General features: G+C 46.2%; 1 protein-coding gene across 2 annotated transcripts in view; it reads left to right on the top strand.

Annotated features, from left to right (window-relative positions):
* Positions 1–12,309, top strand: part of LOC138453357 (glutathione S-transferase A4-like) — a 386,216-nt gene that overhangs the window by 74,277 nt on the left and 299,630 nt on the right. For both annotated transcript variants that reach the window (XM_069606111.1, XM_069606110.1), the window contains exon 2: positions 4,957–5,064. In XM_069606111.1, coding sequence (XP_069462212.1) covers positions 4,978–5,064 — 87 coding nt within the window. In that variant the 5' untranslated portion in view covers positions 4,957–4,977. The remainder of the gene's footprint in view (positions 1–4,956; positions 5,065–12,309) is intronic.

Here is a 12,309-nt window from a genome sequence, read left to right as displayed (position 1 = left end):
AAACCGTCAATGTAAAGTATCTATCTTCCCTCCTCCACCGCTCCCCGTGTGGGTGCTCTTGCTCTCGGGATGTCGTCACAGCTTTCTATGTTTGTGGTACAGTCATGTACATAATCTCCCTCCTCTATGGGCTCAGCGGCAAACGTCGCTGAGTTCACGAGTCGGCATCTCACTACTTTTATGACTGGGTTTGATGGCATCACCTTATACCCTGAAGCCCTTTGCATAGTCGGTGTGCTTTTGGGTCGCTCTAGTATTGCAAAGAGCATACTTCACAAATAAAGTGGTGCTGCATCCCATAGTAATACTTGCTGATGTCTCCACTGCAAAAGCAGCAGCAGCCAATGCCTGCTCGCAAGAGTAGTGTCCTCCCATAACTGGGTCTAGTTTTCCGCTGTAGTAAGCTAATGGTTTGTGACCCATGGTGGTTTTCTGTGTCCGTACTGCAGTTATTACTACTCCATTGGAGTGCGAGAACAAATGAAACTCTTGATAGTCTGGGATCCCTAACACTGGGGCTGTGCATATTGCGGTCTTCAACTCCTCAAATGCTCTGTTAATTTATTCCGTCTACTGTAATGTGACCTCCCCTCTTTGTGCTTCTTTCAAGGCGCTCAACAAAGGCTTTGTATATGTGCTGTAACCAACCCATGCTCTGCAATAATTCCAGAGACCTAGGAACTGCTGCATCTGTCTTATTGCCATGGGTTTTGGTGTCTTGATTGCATGGTATCCCTTTTCACCCCTCTTGCGATATTAGTTGTCCAGTGTATAACGCTTCTTTCTGGCAATACTGTAGTTTGGCTTCATTTACCCCTTGTGTGCAAACACGGTCAGCATGTGTACTGAGGCATTTAATCTGCGTGTCAGTGTCCTGTCATTTTGCTGTGCTGCATGCATTGACTGCATGTTCTGCATCTGCGGTGTAGGTGGTGCCCGTGAGTATGATTGTGCAGCCCCCTGCATCTGGGGTGTCTGCATCATGGGGGGTGTGTGTGTGTGTGTGTGTGTGTGTGTGTGTGTGTGTGTGTGTGTGTGCGCGCGCATCCGGTGTCTTAAGCATAGTAATTAGTCTGTTTTTCCCTAGTGTGTGGGCTGGTATTGCATTCCTCCCCTACTTCTACACACTTGTGAAATGTCACCCATCTGTCCACATACCCAACACTGGGGTAGTCCTCCCATTGATCTGATATCTCCCCTCCTCCCCCTTCCCAACAATCCCTCTTGGCCGTGCTGCATCTGATACCCATACCCTCTCACCTAGGTGGCCCCCCTACTCCTCTAAAACCATGGTCGCCCCGCCTCATGAAACCTGCTGTGCGTGACCTGCTGTACTGCGCATGCGGGGGTACCTGGTCCTTCCGTGCTTGATAACATCGCTCCTTCCATCGTGTATTTTGACAATGTCTTCTGCACAAACTTCGCCTCCTCCTGCTTTCTTAAGTTGCGCTTCGTTCCCGAGTTTTCTTGCTTTAGCCTACTATAGTGAGCTGAATTTGGGACCCCGGTTTAGCCTCCATCCCCACTAATTTCTTGAGCAGTTTTTTTGCATCTGCTCAGGCAACACTTGACATAATATGATAGAGCAACCCCACTTTTTTGTCCCACGGTTGCCGCGTCTCAAGTCTTAATTTCTCTTGAATATACTGTAGGGGTTCTTTCTCTTCCATTTTGCATGCCATAATCCTGCTTGTGTCTGGGTACAGCACTCTTAGACCACGCCTCACGGCCACTCGGTAGTTGTTAAATGGTGAACTGCCGTGCGCTGTATTATGTGCGGTTACTCTTGAGTAGCTGGCTCTTTTTGCATGCATAGTCGGCAACCTCTCCAAGAATGGCCTAAAGTATGCTTTTCATGTCACCCACTGCTAATGTCTTGTCTGCCATTAATCGTTCTACCTCGTATATCCATTTCCCAGCTCCCACGGTCAACAAAGGTATTACACCTCGTTATCCTTGTCAATCTGTTGCCATGGTATATATTGATCAGCCCCCTCCCTTTTCTAATAGTAGGCATGCCGTCAGTCCAGTCTTCCCACCCTGTCTCCTTGGTGGGGGTAAACGCCCTTGCTAATTCTCCTCTCCTTCGTACTGGGGGGGGTCTTTGAGCCTTTTCATGTATGGGGTAGCGTCTGCGCTGCACGCTATATCCCTAGAGTGCTGTGATCTTCCACCCCTGTCCTCCCTTAGACCGTCCGTGCTCTTAGCTCCCTGCACTCCCGGTCCAGGATCTTCCCTTGAGGACGATGGGAAGAACGCTCTACTCCCTTATCCTCACTCCCTAATAAGTCATCATTGGACCGTGCATTTCCACCATTGCTGTCAGTTTTCTTGGAAGCTAAACCTCCTTAATACTGCACCTTCCTACGGCCTCTCTTCTATGTTATTCGCACTTATACATTTCCCCCCTCATGGAGGACGCAATGTTGTCTGTCTAGCAGCGGGGCCACGCTGCTACGTTTCCCGACTCAGTCTCTCGCCTCACCTGCTCCTCTGCCACTTCATCGCTAAAACGTGCTAATCCCAACTTTACTCACACTTCTCTCACATTGCGCTTATCTTCCTTGTGCTTTCACTCTCTAAGGAGCTGATCCACTTCCAACTTCCTCTTATCCTTATTTATTTTCACTTGCCTTTCCCTTTTTCTGCCCTCTTTCTTGCTATATACTCAAGCTCTGTCTCAGTGCCTCGCGCTTCTGCCTTCTGCCCCCCCCTTTGTGCTCTTTGGTGCTCCTTGTGTCTGTCTTCCATTATTGCTGACCATTCTTTTGCTTTACCTGTAGCCTTAAGACCCACTGCTTCTTGGTTAGGACCTCCCATCTCTCTCTCGCTACTTTCCCATCTAGTTTAAGCAATATTTGTTAGCCTACCCACTTGTTTGGATCTATGTTCTCCAGTCCCTCCTTTCTCCCCTCTATCACCCACATCATTCTCTTTTATGCGTGCCTAAATATCGGTGCACTCCCTGTTTTCGCCACCTGTGGCCTGAGCCCCGTCAGCCGTTTGTCCAGTCTTGTCCTGCTTATCCCTCTTGCTGTTTGCTGGAGGTGCAAATATAGGATTGGTATAACATGGTGCTGCTCTTAATTCCCTTGTTGGATATAATCCCCTATGCACCCCCCCCACCCGCAGTTGCAACCTCGCGTTGAGGAGGAGAGGTAGGAGCCAAAGGCATTTTGCCAGCAGCCTCCTGTTTCGGCATCCGGTGATGCCGTTTCACCACCCCACCCCCATCGTCCTGAAACATTTTCCACATCTCAAAAATAGCCATTCGCTTGCTCAATTTCTTCCCCTCCGAAGGCACACTGACCAATCTTTCACATGCGTTCTCTGCGCACCACACTCGAACACAATTCTTTCAATCCTACAACAGCTATAAAGTTCTGCACCCCTTGTGTGCTCCATGTCCTATACACGCACCTTATTGATGACGTCCCCTCTACAATACAGGAGAGAAGGAAAGATTGTCGACACCCACCCCGCACAAAATTTACCAAAACATTCTACCCAAACAAGGACCAACAAGATACATCCACGGCTGTCTTCCTCCCTCCTAACGGGGATACCAATATTTCACGCGCTCAATCTATATCTACAGCTTCGCCTTGTAGACAAAAGGCCACCTTCCACGATTCAAGCTAGCTTCACCTGATAAAACCTATACACTGGGATATCGTCATGACCTGAGCTACAATGCCCAACCCACTGGAAATCCAATATTTACATGACTTCTATCATCCATACCCTTGAGCCACTCACCTAGGCCAACTGCCGCAACAATGTCAAGATCAAATGTTCCCCTAATTACAAACAATTAACATCCACCTGTGTCTTACCACCCCAAAATATTTAACGCCACCCAGCATCTGTTCACCCCTTCCCCCAATTTGCTGTATTGCTGAGTATACTTGCACTCCGTGATCAGCTGGCATCGCTCAGACACCGGCTCTCCCTCAAACTGACACCCTGCTCTTCTGGTCTGCTGGGCTTCCCACTGACAGCGGGCAGGATGGCCTCTTCGCAGTGTGCACCTCCCGTGTAACTCTTGGTCTCTGTGGGTCCCCTCACAGCCCTCTAGGCATTGTGGCGGCTTTGTGCTGATCAAACGTAGCTAACCGTCCTCTGCTACCACTTTGTAATAGTATACCAGCGGACAGGGAGGTGTTTGCTTCAACAATACCACAAGTTAGGAGAGAAGCGCCCCCCACCCCTAAAGTCGATAACGGAGAACTCTGCCATGGGGCAAATAAACTGGTCTTTAATAGATCCTGTATGATCCCCAGTCTATAATTTGTTTCAGGGATGCACGAGGACAAATTGGCCCGTGCAACATTCTACACCACCCCATGATCTGAGCGACTGGATTGGCTGGAGCGGGTCCTCCAAGGCCTGTTCTGTGTTCACAGCGCTCCACTGATCTGACCACCTAGCCTGAGAGAGTGCCTGCAGGTTGCTATTTTCAGGGGACAACTCAACCAGAAGAATTCCATGAAAGAACTTGTTGGCAGGGACTGATTTTAAGTTTCTATTATTGCAGCAAGGGTTCCTGTTTGAGATGGAGAAACCTTATTATCTTGGATGAGAGCTGGAGATCTAGAGATGATGGGCATGGTTAATGGGAACAGCAGTCCTGGTATTTGAGCATTTAAAATGTTAGGTCTTTGTCTGCTTTTGGCAAATTCCTGTCGTGGATAGCATCATGCATAACCTTTTAGTAATGGGTGGCATCGGGTGGGGAGAGTTAACCCTTTAAGTACCAAGGGCGAGTATGTTCGTCCTGCATTTGCTTAAGGAATCGTAGGCTCTGCCCACTGCCGCACTTTATCAGCAAACCAGCCCAATTTTCTAGAGGTCTGAGAAGATGCTCTCCTTCGCAATGCAGCAGAAATCTGCACCAACGACCTCAGCTTTATTTTTTCGTGCTTTTAACCTGTGCATCTTTCTTTAATGTGACAGGTTGCCGGAAACTTGGAAACCATGGCTTGCAAACCCAAGCTTTACTATTTCAATGGACGAGGCCGGATGGAGTCAGTGCGGTGGCTGTTGGCAGCAGCTGGTGTTGAGGTAGGTGCTCACTTACTTTTACTTAACATATCTTAACATATCTATCTGAAATAAATGTACAGTAAAATAATTGTATATGATCTGTAGTGAACTGATTTTTTTTTTTTTATTAAAATGGGCTGAACAATATTTGGTGCTAATGGATATTGCGCACATTTAGCTTTTGTGGATGGGTGTAACCTTCTTTGGCATATTGCAGCCTAACGCACCCATTGACTGCTACAGTATGACCAGCTCTTACCTTGTGTGCCAGATATAGACTTCATGTTCCCAGCTGCAGCTCATATGCAAAACAAATCCCTGCATGTTAGATACAGCATCCCATGTCTATGCACACCCAAAGGACATTAGGTGACCACAAGCGGAAGAACCGTGTGAGAGGGAAAGGCCATGTGCAGAGACATCCATCAGGCAAGTTCCTCAATCTTTAGGAGTTTCCTAAATTGAGACCGGCCCGAAGGTGGAGTAGCCCTGATTTTTTCCAAAGTGGGTCCCTGCTTCTGTCATTCCTACGCAGGCCTACTCCTCCTTTCAGTGCCTGGTCTGCAGGCTCTCTCCTGGCCTCTCTCTGACTGTGGCCACCATCTACAGGCCACCTGGCCAGGTCACCCTCTTCCTCACAGAATGGGCTGACCTCTTCTCGCCTATCCTTGCCTCTGCACATCTGCTCAGACCTCAACATTCACCTGGATGCTTCTAATCCCACCTCTGGGCTCTTCTGCAACATTTGCTCCTCTCGCTTTCTTTCCATTCTACCCTCTCGTCCGACACTCTGCTGGACACACCTTGGATGGTCTCATCTCCTCACATTCTCCCTTTCTAACCATCTCACCGCTCCTCTTGGACTGACCACTTTCTGCTCTCCTCCCACATGAAACTTCTTGTCCCCAGGCAAACCCTAACCCAGCACTGCCACCTTCCTTCTCGGTCATTCGGCCCATGTAGCAAGTTTTGGTGGATATCTCTGCCTCTACTTTCTCTGCTCATTCTACTCCAGTGGCTGACTAGCATTGTGACATAGCCCTCTCTAACCTGCATCTTTCTTGCTCCAACACTTTGCCTTGCCCATGCCATGAGAAGCCTACCTCCAAGTGCAACTCTTGGTACGACTCCGACCTTGCCACCCTGAAACGCAAGTCTAGGGTGGCTGAGAGGAAGTGGAGGGTTTCGGGTTCATCCTCTGACAAACTGGCCTGCTGCATGCTCCAAAGGTAATAGACTGTCCTTTCCAAGCAGAGCGTCCATATTCAAGCCTGCATCTCTGCGGCCTCTAACAACATGGCCAAACTCTCTAAAATCTACAAGAGTTGGCCAATCCTACTGCAGTCTCCACCTCTCCGGTTTCCTCCAAGGCCCTCTGTACAGCTCTGGTCTCTCATTTCACCACTCAGTCAGGACATCTTGTCCTCGCTTTACTTCCTCTCCTGCTACCTCTCTCGGGCCCTCTTCAGCCGCCTCTCCAATTTCCCCCCCCCCTCCTCCCTCTCTGATAACACCTGATGATGTTTCTAGATGAGGCCGATCTATGGAAGTGTCATCCAAAGAGGTGCTCTCCTGCTCTTCCAGATGGTGTGGGGGAATTTAAAGTTGACAATGCATTGCCAAACAGTACAATAGTGGATGTGCATACTGAACATGTGCTACAAGTGTGCCTTCCCGCCCCCCCCACCCTCTCGAAACACAAGCCAAAGCACACTAAGGCAGACTACACACATTGCAAAGCAGAATACTATAGAAGCTAATCACAAATGAAATTGCCCCTTATATCTAATTTGAATCTGGCTTTGTTGAACACTACATCACTCGCCAAACATACTATGGATGTGCAGGACTTCATCTTGGAACATAAGGTGGATGTTGTGTGTCACAAACTTGCTTTCTGATGCTCATGGCCCCACTATTGAGCAGGTGACCCCACCTGGGTATGTCTTTGGAAAGCGTGGAAAGGAAGGTCTGGGTGGGGGAGTCGCCATCATATGTTGAAAATCGAAGCCAAAATCGAGTGTGAAGGTTGTGATCTACTGCATGTTAAACTGATTCCAAATTTTAACTATAGAATTTATTTCATATTGCTCTATAGACCTCCTGGAGAATCTCTAGGATTTAATGAGGATCGTTTAACTCCTATGCAATCTACTAATTCTGCAGTGGTACTGTTAGGAGCTTTGAACCTTTGGAAGGGGCATCCTAAAGATGAAGCTTTAGAGTTAGAAAAATGCCTAAAATAATATCATTCATAACTCCAGCCCAACACATATAAAGGGCACTACCCTTGATTGGGTGGGAGTTGTAATATCTGTAAGGAGAATATTACAACGCCTTGTGTTTGGTCCAATCCTTTCTCTTTTGTTGAACTCCAGCTTCCGTCACCATTAAAAAGAGCAGCATGAACCTGTATGGAATGTACAAAATGGAAACTATCAGGGCATCAAGGCGGCCTTCTTATTGGGCTGTATGAATGATCTGATTAGAGGACTCAGATGATCCTTATACCCTCAGAACTAGTTACAATAAAGATATAACTATTAGGTTGGATATACATGCCCCCTTGAAAGCACGAAACATCAGATACTCCTAACCACCAGAAATGGTTTTTCCCGATCTAGCCCAATTAAAAGCCAGCAAGAGGCAGATGGAACATGCCTGGTTGAAAGATCAAACGCCCAGTAATAAAGCAGCCTGGAAACAAAGGGAGTACAAGGCCAGGATCATTGAAGCAAAATCTAGCTTTTATAGTGACCAAATAAATTGGGCAGAAAATTAAACAAAATAGCTCTTTGGACTCTTTAAATCCTGGGAAAAGCCTAGAGATCTTGATCCTACTATCAAGCCGATTAAGGATGACTGCATGCGTGTTCAAAAAGCTTTCTCAGACAAATTGCAGCATGTCCAAAATAAAATCGGGGGAATATCTGGCAAAGCAGGAGCCACCTTTAGCAGCTGTTAAACCAGGTAGTGAGCAAGAATGTAAGGAGGAAGGCAGTATGATGACTAATCCAGAAGTTCAGAGCCAGGGGGTATCCCCCCATGGGGTTCGGTTGCTCTACGACGTCTGCCGTAGAAATCCACAATATACTGAAAGCTATGCATCCCACTAGTTGCCCAGGAGACCTCCTTCCATCTAAAATGATTCTGAAACAGGAAATGTTCACTCCATTCCTGTGTAGGTTTAACGCCTCATTCAGATGTGTTAACCCGCACTTAATAAAAGATGGGAGTGTAACTCTTCTTTTAAAGAAGGTGGGCTTGGACCCTTCGACCTATCACCAACACATTGTTCTTTTTAAACTTATTGTTAAAGTCGCAATTGTACAGCTACAATCCCATATTTCTGTGGCTGGCATCCTGCATGATAAATGGTCTGGTTTTAGATGCTTTGAACAACAAAAATAATGGACCAATAGGAAAGAGGATGACGGATCATGTGCACTTAACCTTTTTATATATATCAATAAATGCCTCAGTCTAGATACAACTTAAAATTCAATCTTAACATTCGACTCACACACATTCATGCCTACCACACACTGTCTCACTCTTTCTTGCAACAGTTTACTTCATACCAATTTCCGTGACCCACTTGGTCACCATAAACAATATCCAATGTTAACACTGTTAAATTCCCTTCTCTTGTCAAATGATTTAATCGGTATTCCCACAGACTTAATGGTCGACGCATGTTTCTGTTGTCTATTAGGACTTTAAAGATAATGTCCACTTGCTGACGCAACCTTCCTCGGGACAAAAATGGGAAAATCAATGGTTCCCATTTAACAATGTAGGGTGAGCCACACCACTTCTGTGATGCCACAGGGCGCCTTTCTTCTTGTTGAAAAAATGTATCCTCACTGATGACAAAGGAATCCACAAGTTCAAAATCAGCGCCATCTGTTTAATCACTTGTCTATTCCATCTCCACCACTCGTGTGTCGCTACAGATAGGATCCCCCTTGGACACTTAGAAGATTAATGTAATAATAAAGTTGTACCTAGACTGATGCATTTATTGATATATAAAAAAAGATAAGTGCACATGATTTGTCATCCTCTATCTTATTGGTCCATTATTTTTGTTGTTCAAAGTATTTAGCCTGAGGGACCTAGGATTATAATCAGGCACCCCTTGATTTATAGATGGTTTTAGATGCTTCCATGGCACGGAAAGCGCCTTATTGGATCTTCAGACTCGTATGTTGGAGAAGAGTAAGTCGGGCTGCTGGTCTTAGACTTATTTGCTGTATCATCAAATCTTGTTGGACAGGCTGGCCTCTATGGGAGGCCGCTCTGAAAAAGTATGATGGCTCTCCTTTTTGGAGGATCAGAGATCAAGGGTTTATTGGGGTGAAAATTCATCCGATTATGGAAATCACCAGATGTAGAGTCCCGCAGGGGGCATGCCTATTCCCCCCCCTACTTTTTAACATTTATATCATTCCTTTATGTAAGGAACTGGAAAGATTAGGGCTCCTTTTCTTTAACTGCGCAGACGATTTCCAGCTGTCTCTTGACTCTTGAGCTGAATGGGAACTATGAAGAGGATCAGGGTAAGTTGAACCTTTTCTATCAGATGATAGCGTTGGATATCGAACTGGAGCTGCTTAAATGCGGCCAAGACAGAGCTCATGATATACGGGTCACAACATGCTAGAGATGGACTAAATCAGGATTTCGACAGCTTTGTGATCGATGGTAGTCGGATAGCAGTCACCGCTAAAGTGAAAACCCTAAGCACTTACATGAGGCCAGGCTTAATGGTTATGGTTGTGCTTACGTAGAGGCTATAATTGAAAGCACCAATTATCTTAAAGTACTGAGACCGGTTGTGCTGATGATCTCTAAAGACAATCGGGCCAAACTAGCTAGGGCAGTGATACTGCCACCTCTGGATTACTGCAATGCTTTATTGGGCAGAGCAAACCAAGATGATATTCAGAAACTTCAAAAAAGTACAAAACGCTGCAGTACGCATTGCTTCAGATGAGCCGAAATGAACCTACTTCTGCAGCCCGGAGGGCACTGCCTTGGCTGCCTGTTACTGCGAGGATTTTATTCAAACTGTTGACAGTATGTCATAAATGTGTATTTGGACTTGCACCTCAGTACCTGAAAGAAATCTATCGGCCAAAAAGGGAACTTCGATCTGCGAAGGCCTGTTCTCTACAAGTTGACTGTATAAAAAGAGCACAAGGAAACGTCCGGAGGTTCCCAATTGTGGCAGCACAAGCCTGGAATGATCAACCAGAGTTCCTCCGTAAGGAAGAATCATTTAGCTTTTAGGAAATTGATGAAGACCAGCTTGTTTAAGTAACTCTTTTGGATATAGCTTGCCTGCTGTCTCTATTGTGTGTGATAGTGCCTGGACGCCCCTGTGCTTCTGGCGCTTTAGGAATATATTAACATAACATAAAGGACAACTTTGCCACCCGCGCTCCAGCATTGGCCGATTTTCTGCAATCGCTCTTTCGCCATTGGATGGTTCCCCTCTCTCCTCAACCACTTGCTTGTTCACCCCCTCCTAAAAAAGCCTTATGCCAATCCTACCTGTTAAGCTAACTGGTAGGCAAGATTGTATGCTTTACCCTTGGGTGCACTACAACAACCCTGACCTCCTGGCAATAGGGACCCAACCTTTGGTATACGTCTGTACTACACAGGTTGGTAGTGTGGTCGAGTAGCCAGGCTTATCTCAAGAGGGGTCAATGTGAGCTGTAGTGGATTCTGTGGGGTACATTTACCAGCCAAGCAGGACTCCCCTGCACCACCCAACTGCATCTCCAGTTACAAGAATAATGGCTGCGCGGGATCTACTGAGCACATATGGGGCAAGATGGAACATAGAACACCCAGAGAATGGCTGCATTTATTTTTTTCATGTGCACCAAAAGAAAATTGAAAATCAGCGCTGTTGTGCTGTCAGCTCAAGACTTCCAACTGAAAGAGAAAATGTTCTGTGTTTAAAATGACTTTGCACTGGTGCTAGTTCCATCTTTTCAACATTACATAGTTTGGGTCCAGTAAAACGCATCTATGCCCATCTATCTTCAGGATGAACACCATCAAAGGAGGGCCATTCCTCCCTGAAAGACTTGTGTGTCAAGTATAATCTGTGAAGAGCAGAGAAATGTTTCAGGCCGTATGGCAAGCATTTACTTTTGCAACAAATGAACACAGGCAAAACTCTTCACAAGAAGCCCTCTCCCTTTGCTCATGTCAGTTTCAAAGAACCTTTTTCTTGAACAGTTCCCTGTGTATACGAAATTGACCACAGCTATGGAAATGTCCAGAATGAACATGCTAGGAAAATCGCATTTGTAAATGACCAGGGATAGTAAAATGAACCCGTGCTGCACTGCTCAGCAGTGAGTTGATATTGTACATAATACTGTAACGTGCACAAACACAACTATATAGGTTGGGAATAAAAGCTGTCAAAATATAGGTAAATTGTACTCTGTAGTTTATTTTTCCCCCGCAAAAAACTTCAACATCCTGGCTAGGCCCAGTAATTGCTGTCAAACCAGCTTGTAATTGCTGTCAAACAAGCTTATGCAAGGCAGGCACTTCTCTTTTTCATTTTTTTTTTTTTTTTATTTAAACTTCATTTATTAAGCTTGGCAGTGCAACACTGGAATCAAGCATTATACAGATGGTCAGCAAGTATACATACATGATACATGTTGGATCATAAATCATTTGGGAACAACGGGACGCAGTCAGACACTCGAAGTAGGGTCAGAGATACAGGCAACACAAGGGTAACATGCATATAAACTAAGCAACGTTGGGGAATGAGGAGGCTAGATCGTCGGCCTCGTCCTCGGTGTCAGCTGATAAGGAGGCGATATGAGCGTAAAGGGGCCCAAATATTTCTTGGTTTAGACACCGTTGGCTGTAGGTGTATCTAGCACTCCTCAGTGTCGGAAGCCCAGGTGACAGCTCGGAGCCACTGGGGGTGTGGTAGACCTAGGCCGTAGCCCGAGTAAAAGGATACAGAGGGCCGCAAGGAGCAAACCTAGACTCACCAGACTCTTGGAGTCTCGGCCTAACATCGGGAGTTCCTGAAAGAGACATGTCAGTGGGGGGGATGGGGTGATGACCCAGTCCAACATTACTGAAAGGGAAGTACACACTTCAGCCCACAACTGGGTTCGGTATGGGCATGACCACAGCATGTGTATGTAATCTGTGTCATCAGATTTGCATGTTGGACATATGGGTGGTCCTGTGACATGCGGTGTAATCTGA

The sequence above is a fragment of the Ambystoma mexicanum genome, chromosome 4p (assembly GCF_040938575.1).
Source record: "Ambystoma mexicanum isolate Mex_15411 chromosome 4p, UKY_AmexF1_1, whole genome shotgun sequence".
NCBI lineage: Eukaryota > Metazoa > Chordata > Amphibia > Caudata > Ambystomatidae > Ambystoma > Ambystoma mexicanum.
Note: the sequence above shows the minus strand (reverse complement) of the source record. Positions and strands in the feature narration are given on the sequence as shown.